Genomic DNA, 11,700 nt, shown 5'->3' on the forward strand with positions numbered 1-11,700 from the left:
GTTCTATGTACCCCAGATAAGTTAATTGGTCCCTATTATTTTACAAAATGACAAAAACACCTTTAAATTTTACAAATACACCCACATTTGTTTACATATTCTTTAACTTTTCTCTTATTAATTAATTTAAATATTTCAAATAATTTTAATTAGTTACTGTAAAATTACTTAAAACCCCCCAATGTTGTATACTACTTTTTAAACCCTGGTTCTTTTCCTAGTTCCTAGCAAGGTACCCTATTCTCGATTCCTAGTAGAGTATCCTATTTTAGGTTCCAGTTCCGATTCTTAGTTCCAAGAATGAAGGAACCAGAACCAGGGAGTCCCAGTTCCTATTTTTTATAACCGGAACCTACCCTGTGAGGGCTAGTTCCGATTTCTACCTGAAAACGTGATCCTTGGTACCAGCCGGTTCCGGGTAGAACGTATTTGTTTGCTCACCCCTACTTGTGATCAAGACTTTTTGTGTGTTATGATGGAGGTTGCAATAAGAGTGTTTAATTTAATTATTTTTTTATCTTCTTTTCATTTTCTCATCCAAATGTCATTTCATAGTTTTGCTATTGCTAAGAACTATATGAAGTATCTTTTTGTTCTTCAAGTGACTATAGGCTTCTGCAAATTTTTTTACTCTGTTGGGTATCCACAGAAATTCTCAGTATATTACCAAAGGATTCATATATTCATCCATCATTCATAGCCATCGACACTTGCATTCATCACTTGAAGGGACAAACAGAGCAAGAGCAAACTTATGCTATTGAAGTCATTTCCTTGGAGATCATTGAAAATATATAGTTGCAACCCGGGGTACTTTGATTGCTATTAAAGAGAAAACAGAGTGAATTAATCTTTAAATTTTATTGTCATTATATTTTAGAAGCTTAGGGGTAAAAATAATTGATTAGGATACAATATTATCCCGGTCCATCATTTTTACTACTGAATATCTTCATTGATATATTATTCATCTCCTCTACCATATTATGCAATGTCCATTTGTTTTAAAATGTACTGACCACAAATTTCACAAGATGGATTTGAATCCAACCACTTACATAAATAATAATATTGAACATCCATTTATTTATATATATTTAGTGTTGCACAATACACCGTGGTAAAGCAATATTAAGCTTAATTGATGAACAAAAACTCACACCTTAATTGACAGCAAAGCAGAGATATGTATTAATCTTAAGTAGAGAAAGCATGATCATGGCAGCAGCAGGTTTCAACTTTCATGGAGTTGTGATACCTATAAAAAAAAGGTAGGAGAAGAATTAATTAATGTCAATAAAGTAGAATTTAACATTGGTAAAGATTAATATTATTAATATATGGTTAATTGTTTGGTGATGAAAATAGAGAGATTTGGGTAGGCAAGAGGCAGCTAGCTTACTGCCACACTTGAAGTGACGAGGGACTCTCCTTCCGCAACCTTCAATGAGGCGGATAGCCCGGTTGACGTCAATAAGAGCAACTAACTTAGGGGTAATGACGGGGCAGACGCACTCCATATGGCTAACTCTGACACGCTCACAGCACGCTGGTGTGGGAAGCTTCCCGTACAGCACCGCTTTGCATTCGTTAAGCCCAATTCTCCTTTCTTCTTTGCACTGGGCAGCACTGAGTTCTGCACTCGCCATCTTCACCTCGCACATACCCACTACTACTAAAACCATCAAGCTTAAGCCTAATGATCTAATTGCCCTTGTGTTCCCTTTCCCCATCTTTTTTTCCTCTCTCACACACAATTAATATGATTACCCACAAACCTCCTATATATATAGTGGGGAGAGCCTTGGAGGGCACGTCCCCTTTCTTCATACGGTTGAATACTTGACTTTCTATAGTGGTCATCTCCACAAAACTCTTGAAATTCTAGATTATATACTGTTCTGGTAGGCCTTGGGAACAATTGTCATGTTTAAACATATTGGTTATTAATTATTTCACATTTTACTTGCAATTTAATGATATTATAAAGCTTTTTTTTCTGCCAACGGATCCATTGCAGTAGGGATATATACCTGTTTCTTCAGAGTTCATATTATTCTACAGAATTTAGAATATACATGCATACATGTTAATAGGGGACGTATATAATTGAAGCCGACATGGAAAACTAGTGATATAGGCTTGGAATAATGGTGTAATACAGTGGTCAATTGATTGATAATGATGAAATTTATATGAAGAATAATGGTCTTTTTTCTTATCAATCAGCTACATAAAATCGGAGAAACTTGTGGGAGATTCAACTAAAATCCAATTACGGAAGATTGATTAAAAATTGTGGTGGAAGCCACTCCAGGAAGGTTCCCATAATTTCTTAATGGTAAAAATTCCATCCATATAATGATTAAATAGGTAATAGATCAATGTATATAAATAAATGTTTAGGGATGTTGGGTGGGCATAGAATAGATTTAGGTGGAAATACATTTATAGAATTGGTCCCTTTGTTTCTTTTTGTCTAGATAAGTGTAATTCATCCGTCTTATTATTAATTTGGTTTGGTCCGGTTTGACTCTGACCAAACACTATCTCCCAAATACCAAAGAAAATACCACTAGCTATGGCAGTATCAACCCTCCTTTTTTGACCATGGAAATGCTTGCCAATTAGTAGATTTAAAATGAATCATTCATGTAAAACATGGATTTATCAATCGAAATTAATCAATAAGAATACGCAAATTCGGTGATCAAAATTGCTAATTGACAACTAGTTATTCTTAAAATCTTAAATAGATGGATAGACACATATCTCAAACATTCTTAATTTTTTTTTTTTTTTTTTTAATGATCAAGGATGTTCTAGTCAGTTTGCGTGCACCTCAACTAGTCCCTCGAGACTCAAGAAATACCAGCCGGATAAGAGTTCTCATGACCATCCTTATTAACAATTATGGAAACTCGAACTCGAGAGACTATGTTAGATCCTTTTTCTACTCTTTTATCATTAGGCTACCCAGTAGTGGTTAAAACATTCTTAAATATTTTTTTCATATGCATATATAGACAACAATAACAAGTAACGACTAAAGGCATATGGGCTCACTCCAAATTAACTAATAAGGCTCATATATGCCGGTTCATGGAAAGTTGGACCTGCAACAACAACAACAACAACAACAACAACAACAACAACAACAACAACAACAAAAAAAAAAAAAAAATCAGTCACTCTATAATATGTCTGTTGATGCGTGATTTTGACACTAACGACTCGTATGTATAAAGTTCTAAAGCATTCTTAGAAATTATATGTAAATGATTATAATTAGATACAAAGACTGAATAATAAATGAGAGAGATGATTTTTAAAGTGATTAAGATGTTTAAAGCGAATCCTACGTCCACTGTTTCTTTTATATATGAGAGATTACAAGAGGTCACGTATAGGGAACAACGAACAAAGGTACAATAACTGAGTATTCAGATAAAATATCAAGTTAGTCTCTTTCCCGTAGATTATTTTTGCTCTAAAAATAAATATTACTATCAGAATGAGAGTTCAGTCTGAGAATCCCGAAAATGAGAGTGGGAGTCCTCTATTTATAATAGAGGAATTCAAGGTAATGATTACAAATCTGCAAGTGGGTAGGTGTCGTGCAAGTCTTTCCTTGCCTCTCATTGGCTAATAACTTGTGAAGTATCTTCAAATTATCTGAGGCTAGGACATGTGTGCGGTCCTCAGTCACTCATAGACAAAACCTGAATTTGCTAAGTTGGTGACAACCATATTTTTTCTGTCATGGAACAACGTGGTAGCTCCTGGGCGGTGCAAAATCTTCTTGAACTCTGATTGATGCTTGCTGGCGTTGCTGATTTTTTAGGCATAACAATGTTGAATGCATTGAAATATAAAATTTAAATATATAAACAGATTAGAAAAAAAAAATACTTTTGATACTATATTAATTATATGTGAGTGTGGCTTAATTAAAGAAGCTTATACATAAAATTTTGGTTTGCCGAAGAGATCAGAGAGAGGTGTTAGTCTTACTGCCACGCTTGAAATGGCGAGGCACCCTTCTGCCACAACCTTTGAGGAGCTTTATGACTCGATTAATATCGGTGAGTGCAGCCAATTTAGCCGTAACAACTAGACACACACTCAAAGTGGCTAACCCTCACCCTTTTACAACATGCTGGAGATGCCGGCTGCCCGAACACGATTGGCCACCCCCAACCGTCTCTCCTCTATGCACTCACTCGGGCTCCGCCCACCTCCATGCACTAATATTTTCTCTTCACTCAACATTAACGAGATTACAAGAAAAAGTATCAACAACAATGGAGAATTTCCTTTCATTTCTATGTTCTTTTAATTCCTTCACTAATCTGCACAATATTTTTACTTATATGAATGCAAAGGAAACGGGATTTTTAGTCTTATACTCAAAAAAGGTAAGTAAGGCGCACCAATTGAGTGGAAAATGCTGTGTACTACACTCGGTTAAGCCTTTGGATTGAAAGATAAGCATCATTACATTGGAATGTAGATAATTAACTTTCTTGGTTTACTAGCAACAGTTGAGTTCTTAGAGAGATTGGGCATCAGAACGGACGACCCAAAAGAGTTTGTTATAATTCTATGTGTAATTCACCCAAAAATCCTAATTGATCACTTGATCATCCAATAGTAGTTAGTTAATTAATGTTGTTAAAATGTTTTTGGTAAAATATTTTTGGAAATTTTACATCGTTTTTACGTACCTACAGATTTTTCTAAGCAAAAGAAGAGAGTATTTCAATGTAAAACGATTTCTCGTTACACAAGAACCCTTTTCAGCATATGGTACGTGCACCTAAAATTGGTTCAGTACTAATATTGTAGGGCAACACTATCCAATATACTGTATAATTTTGCCAATACATTATTAAAACTAGTGATTGAAAACACTATAAGCTTCAAGTACAAATCCTTTTCCATCTGATTTGTAGTCAGGGAAGATAATCACCACTGACATCGACCTCAGATTCTATGTCACCCTCCAAATCATCATGGTCCTCAGCCCCTACACTAGCTTGTGCGCCGACTTTGGCTCCTGCACCTGGCGTCTTTGCTTCTTGTATGATACGCATTATTTCTTCAACACTCTGAGATGGTTGGTCATGTAATGCTTCCCTAAAGTTTGTTTTCTCAATTTCAATTAGCTCTTTCGGCAAATTTTTTAGAAACCATGGGTGCTGCTTGATCTCTGGGATAGTAACCCTCTGTTAGGAGGAAAAGACAGGATCAGTATACAGATGATTAAAGAATCACTCATATAAACATGTGAGATCAGATAAATAAATAAATTTAAAGAAAAAAACAAAGAGAAGATATAAAAAAAGTTTAGGATCACTCAAAATTCCATTTTCATGGCAGAGAGAATGTTTAGAGAACAAAATGCCACAAAAAAAGAAAGTGTTTACCTTTGAAGGATCAGAAACAAAAATCCGAGAAAGAAGATGCCTACAGTCTGCAGACACACGTACATAGTCGGGTATGGAGTACTGAACACTCTTTATTCTCTGTTAAGATAAATAAAAGATAGAACTTCATTATATACAATATATATACTAGAGAAAGAAGAATCTTCAAAACATAGAACTATTGGGTAGAAGAGACGCACATCAATGGTCTTACGGAAATTTCTAGGATCTTCTGGATCCTCAAAAGGATAGGCACCCACCAACATCACATAAAGCGTCACACCACAGGACCAAACATCTGAAATCTACAAGCCACAAACAATAATCACCAAGAAAATTAATATGACCTCACTGTTATTACTATAATAGAGATGTTATATCCACATCAGAAAAAAAATGCTAGTTAAATTTGAAGAACCAAATGCAAACACAAAGGTAAGTCGATATTAGATTAGAGAAAACTTTAACTATTAGTATGAGTGCCGAAGTTAACATAGCTCAGCACTACTTGATAAAATGACTAATGGATACGAAGCATTAACACAGAAGCTAAACTTTTTTAAGCACCATAAGAATCACAATATTACACAACATAGACACACAGATAGGCATGACTTGAAATAAAGAGCTCAATAAGCCAGTAAAGCTAGATGTGGGGAGAAGTTTTCCAGCAGGAATAAACTTTCTTCTAGCATCATTATGTCATTGCCCTGGTACCAAATATCTCATGGATCACTAAATTCTTGCACCCTTAGTAAGAAGCTTTATGTATAATATATATGCTTTTGCATTCGAATTCATTAGGAACTCTTGAATAAGAGCATCCACAGAAACAAGAGACTAATGTGACAAGCATGTAGTTTCTCAGGTTTGCCAGTGGCCATGTGGTCTTGTGGCATAGGCCTCCACACATTTGTGGATTGTCTAGAGTCCTATATTTCGAATCCAGGCAAAATGGAGGAGTTTAAAACTGCGGGTTCATATTATCATTTGAGCGCTCCTATCATTTATTGATCCACATGATGTCTCCATATTTCCATCACCAATTCTAACCAAGTGTTTACTGGAACACACAAAATCAGATGAAAAATAAAAACTCAATACCTTCCCATCATATTCCTTTCGTGAGAGGACCTCTGGGGCAATATATGCTGGAGTTCCAACAGTTGATTTAGGCTGTGAGTGCAACAATCCTGACTGCAGGATGTAAAGCAAAAACAATAATGAAAGTTAAAACTAAGGACTATAATGTAAGATATAATTTATGACTCACTATGTCTTAGTACTGAGTTTTTTTCTTTCATGGAAAAAAAAAGGTAGAAATTTGTAAGAAAGCAGCAGAGTTATGAGCCATTTATCAAGTCAACAAAGCTGCTATTCAACTAAAAACATAAACCTTAGAGTAACCAAAGTCGCATATTTTAACACGTGGTGTTGGACTTCCATCCAATAGTGTGTTTTCCAACTTCAGATCCCTGTGACAAATTTCCTGCAGTAAAAGAAATATGTATATAAGGTAGAGATCATAACATAAGATTTAAAATTAAACTTAGATATCATACCATGGCATGACAGTAGCTGACGCCAGATATTAGCTGTTGGAAGAAAAACCTTGCCTGTCGTGAAAAGGGTTTTGCCAACAAACAAATCATTAAGATAATCAATTTGTATCACAACAATACACATTAAACAAGAGATAAGTGACCTAAGATGTAATTTAAAGAAGCAAGCTCCATAATACAACCTCATCTTCACTAAACCGACCAGCACTGCATATTCTGGCAAAGAGTTCGCCACCAGCCGCATATTCCATGACAATAGCTAAATGAGTAGGAGTCAACAAGACCTGCAGGTAAAACACTAACAGTGATTTCTACCTGTGTTTATGCAATTCAAAATCCCTTATCTAAACTCCATCTATGAGTATAAATATTCAATCACCATCCAACATAATCTCTCTCTATAGATATTAGTTGAGAGGTAGATAATCTATACATATATATTAAAGAATATATATGTAAAATACAAGACACTAAATCCTGTAAAAAAAATCACAGGTTTCATAAACTTTAAGCCATCATTGTATTGGTTTTTCAATTGACAAGGTTCAAGGAAAGAAAGGTGCTATTTATACAGTAGTTGTGTATCTTGAACCAAAAAGCAAATTAAATAAGGCAAGTTTTCTTAGTTTTACATTTTCAAGTTTAACTATTGAAACATTGTTTCCCAAACTACCATATAACTCAAGTTCCATGTATGGCTATCGTGTTCCTGGTTCACATTGTTCTGGAACATAACTGGTAACAACTTTGGAGCAAACATGAAAATGAGACAGATTAATGTGGTCATCACGATAAGTTATTATTGTCCCATCCAACCCATTAATTTTTTGGTCACAGTAAAAGAAACAAATAAGGATGGAATGAAAACAGATACAGAAATTTTTTTATAATGTTTAATTATTTAAATCAATACAAAACATTGAGTTAAATTTTATGAAATCTAGACTCCCAATGTGTTTAAATTGTCCCCTAAATATCTACAAACTTCAACAGTTCTCTCAAATTAAACAAAGTCCAGTCTTACCTCTTTGAAACGGATAATGTTTGGATGCCTCAAAGATCTGTGGTTGATGATCTCCCTCTGAACATTCTCATCAATCTGCAACCAGAAACAAAATTCTTATTACTTGTAAAGTAACCCTATTTCAACTACTGAAAAGAAAACATTTCCTCTTCCATTTAAACCAATATAATAATCATAATGTGTGGACCTAACTTGTGAAGTAAACTCATTAAGTGAACGAATCTTCATAGACAAAATCCTCATATCATTAAGAATTTCAGAAAATAACAAATGTATTCTTATAATAAAATTGTCCTCCTCCAAAACAGAACATTTCATCCAACCACAGAAGACTTTGAAATTCATCTTCTAGTAATTGGTCGGTAATAACAGATATGAAGGGGAAAAAATGAAAGACTCAAGAGAATGGTTTGAAGCAGAGCTACGTAGCCCATTTCCGGAAATCGGCAATACAGAAAATCTTCAAATATAATAAAGAACATATTGATCATCAGTGTGGCACTACCACATACAGGATTGTATACAAGAATCTGATAGGTTAAAAGATGATTACCTTCTTCCCTCTTTCTATGTATTTGACTGCAACAAGTTCCTTAGTCTTCTTATCTCTGACCAACCTGGCCACCCCAAAATTTCCAGAGCCTAGCTCCTTTAATGGCTCATATCTCTCTTCCATCGCAATCTACTAACACAAGTAAAGAAGACTACAAATCCAATACCAAAATAACCCAAATGGATTATCTCAATATAAAGATTGAAAACAAGCAGAGAAGCGGAGAGAAAGGGTGTGTGGAAGCAAGAAGAGTGAAGACCAGTTCCCAACAACCGACTCTTTAATAAAAACAAAGTCTTACGAAATATTTATAATTAAAATAGGAGCAAATAGTAGTATATAAATATGTAGAACTAGAGGGTAGGGTCATTGGCTGATCAGAATAAATGAATGAATAAGGAAGACAAACAAACAGTCCATGTCAGAGTGTAGGAAATAGATAGAATGAAGGAAGCAAAACAGAAGAGAATTGGAGGAAAGGTGTGAATGAAGCACAAGTAGTCAAGTAGTCAATAGTTTTATTACATTACATACCCCCTAAAACATAAAATACTAAATTTTGCACCAATCAACTCCGGAACTACCCACTTACACCCTTTATCACCACTTTTTGCGGTTAAAAGTCTCTGATTGACCACTACATACAATTACATGAATTCCCATAGATATTTTTAAGATTTGATCATTTTACCGCTATAGTTTCATTAATGTGTTCTTTGAAAATAACAGAATAATGTGTAAAAATTAAAGCAATTTATTAAAAATTATTACTTGTATTTTTTAATGTTTTATTTTTATAAACTAAAAACTAATTTTTAAATACATTTTTCTGTAAATCAAAAAATACAGAATCTAAAATCAAAATTATTTTTGTAAATTAAAAATATAAGACCTGAAAAAAATGAAAATACAGTTTTTAAAACTTTTTTTGTAAATTGAAAAATCAAAATAATAAAAAGTATTTAGCAATTTTTTAAAATATGTTTTGATAGAATTTGAGATGGATCTGACTCTTCACCCAATAAAGCCTTGTTGAATAGGATGATTACTCTCTCTTATAAACCAGAAGGCTTTAGCGTGTCTAGTCGATGTGGGATTTCAATACTCCTTCTCACGGTCAAACTCATATGTTGGGTCATACCTGCTTAATAAGTTAATAGAGGTAGTTGCTGACTCTAACTTTTCATCTATTAGTCAAATACTCAGCTTAACTCAGCCTATTCATAATTATGTATTTTAACATTAAAGGTCTATTTAGCCCTTCTCTTAATTAACTCTTAACACCAAAAATTGACAACAGGGGTGTAAGCGGATAGTTAATAATTTATTGTTTGAGGGGGTGTAAAAATAATCCCTTTGAGTAAAGAAGGTAAAATTTAAAAAGTGTAGGCGTGGTGGTAAGGTATATCTCGTATGACGTAAAGACTGAAGAGTCGGTTCCAAGTAAGACACATGGATACTGACAAAATTATGCGCTGACAGCGTGGCAATCTTTAATATTATACTTATTTAAACTCTAACATTTATAAAATAGAAGCCACCTCTCACACTTGTCGCCCCTGGGTCCCCCATTCAATGACTTTGTGCTCACTTCATTTTTGTCGTTTCCACTCTCTGCAAGCATTTCCCTGAAGCTGCAATGCACGCGCCCCGTTACCGTTTAAGAAACAAAAAATATTATTCACATTCTCTTCCGAATTTATTGATCGTATTATTAATCTGAAGCACATGGACATTGGACGGTCCAGATGGATGGCCCGATTTTACCCACATACTCAACTTAGTATCACGATACTTACTTAATTTAAGATTAAATATTGGGATATTTTTTGGTCCAAAATCAGATTATATGGATAAGGCAATAGATAATGTTTCCAAGTGTTACTTAAGGTGAAATTTTGGACCCACATTGAAAATATTGGCTTTTCATTTTAAATAATTTAGAACCTTCTAAATGATATAATTAGATTCATTTAAAATGACATAATAGAATTAGAGTAATCCTACACTTATAAACAATAGACAAGAGAATTGCCAAAAACTCATTCTAAAAGGGTCAAAACCTTAGTTAAACTTAATAATATAATTATAAATAAACTTATAATAAATAATATAATAGGTATAAGTTATACAAAAATATGAATATTTATTTATAATGCTCTTTATAGTTAATATATTTATGATTGTGTTTAACAATATGAAATAAATTTATAATACTTTAATGGGTGTAAAAAAAACCAAATTTTTTTACTAATGAACAAGTTATTAAGCCAATACAAATAACAACATCTCCAAATTAAACTATAATAAAATTTTTACTAATAAAATATTCTAAGATTTATCTAGCTTTTATAATAAAATATTATGGCTTCGTTTGGTTGCATTTTGGGAATACTATTTAGTATTCCCAAGAAAGTTAAACAGTAAAATACCCAAAAACCAGAGTTTTTGAGAATACTACTCTCAATATTATTCAACTTTTTTAAATCCCTTAAATTTGTTAATTTAATTAAATACCCTTAAATATTTTTTAAAAAATTGCAAAAACACCCCAGTAATCCACATTTACCAGATTCCGGTCAACATTGTTGGAAAATGGCCGAAATCTGGTAGGATGACGCACTACCGACTGAATCTGGCCGGTAGTGCGCTGCTTTAGCCTTTTCTGGCCAGATCTTTGGCCGTAACAGTCGTCAATGACGACCGTTTGTTGGCCGTCGTTGACGAGCAAATATGGCTAGATCTGGTCTTTGCCGGCCAAATCCACCGTGGATCTGGCCGGAAAAGGCCATATTGGCACACGACCCGCAAGATCCAACCGGTCATGCGCCGATACGGCGACTCTGGCCACCCTCTGGCGGTTGTGGCCGGCTGTCCGTATTTTAGGGTGGGTTGGGGGTGTTTTTGTTAGCTTTTAATGTTTTATTATATGAGGTGTTTTGCAAATAAACAAACATAGGGGTATTTTATTAATTTGTAAATCTTACATCGTAATACCCGCCCATTCAATTTTTTTTAACTTTTTTTAAAAAACTTTTCCCAAAAACACAAAATTGTGAACCAAACGGAGTCTATAACTTTGGTTGAAATTTCATTTTTATGTTTGAAGCCCTTAAAATAATGCATCAAAAT

At 34.0% G+C, this 11,700-nt stretch overlaps 2 protein-coding genes across 2 annotated transcripts; both read right to left on the reverse strand.

The window, feature by feature from the left end:
- Positions 1-1,059: 1,059 nt before the first annotated feature.
- On the reverse strand, positions 1,060-1,768 carry LOC116133139. The gene is made up of 2 exons (XM_031418820.1): positions 1,403-1,768; positions 1,060-1,258 (listed from the first exon to the last, which is right to left on the reverse strand). Exons 1-2 carry the CDS (start codon positions 1,731-1,733, stop codon positions 1,242-1,244), a joined length of 348 nt encoding a protein of 115 aa, XP_031274680.1. The 5' UTR covers positions 1,734-1,768; the 3' UTR covers positions 1,060-1,241.
- A 3,028-nt stretch (positions 1,769-4,796) lies between these two features.
- Positions 4,797-9,041, reverse strand: LOC116133083 (serine/threonine-protein kinase SAPK3-like). Its single transcript, XM_031418752.1, has 9 exons — positions 8,569-9,041; positions 8,016-8,090; positions 7,174-7,275; positions 6,992-7,045; positions 6,826-6,918; positions 6,534-6,626; positions 5,630-5,734; positions 5,430-5,528; positions 4,797-5,228 (listed from the first exon to the last, which is right to left on the reverse strand). The coding sequence occupies exons 1-9, from the start codon at positions 8,689-8,691 to the stop codon at positions 4,956-4,958; spliced, it is 1,017 nt and encodes a 338-aa protein (XP_031274612.1). The 5' UTR covers positions 8,692-9,041; the 3' UTR covers positions 4,797-4,955.
- Between the last annotated feature and the right edge of the window lie 2,659 nt (positions 9,042-11,700).

This window comes from Pistacia vera, unplaced genomic scaffold (genome assembly GCF_008641045.1).
Source record: "Pistacia vera cultivar Batoury unplaced genomic scaffold, PisVer_v2 Contig265, whole genome shotgun sequence".
NCBI classification, from domain to species: Eukaryota; Viridiplantae; Streptophyta; class Magnoliopsida; order Sapindales; family Anacardiaceae; genus Pistacia; species Pistacia vera.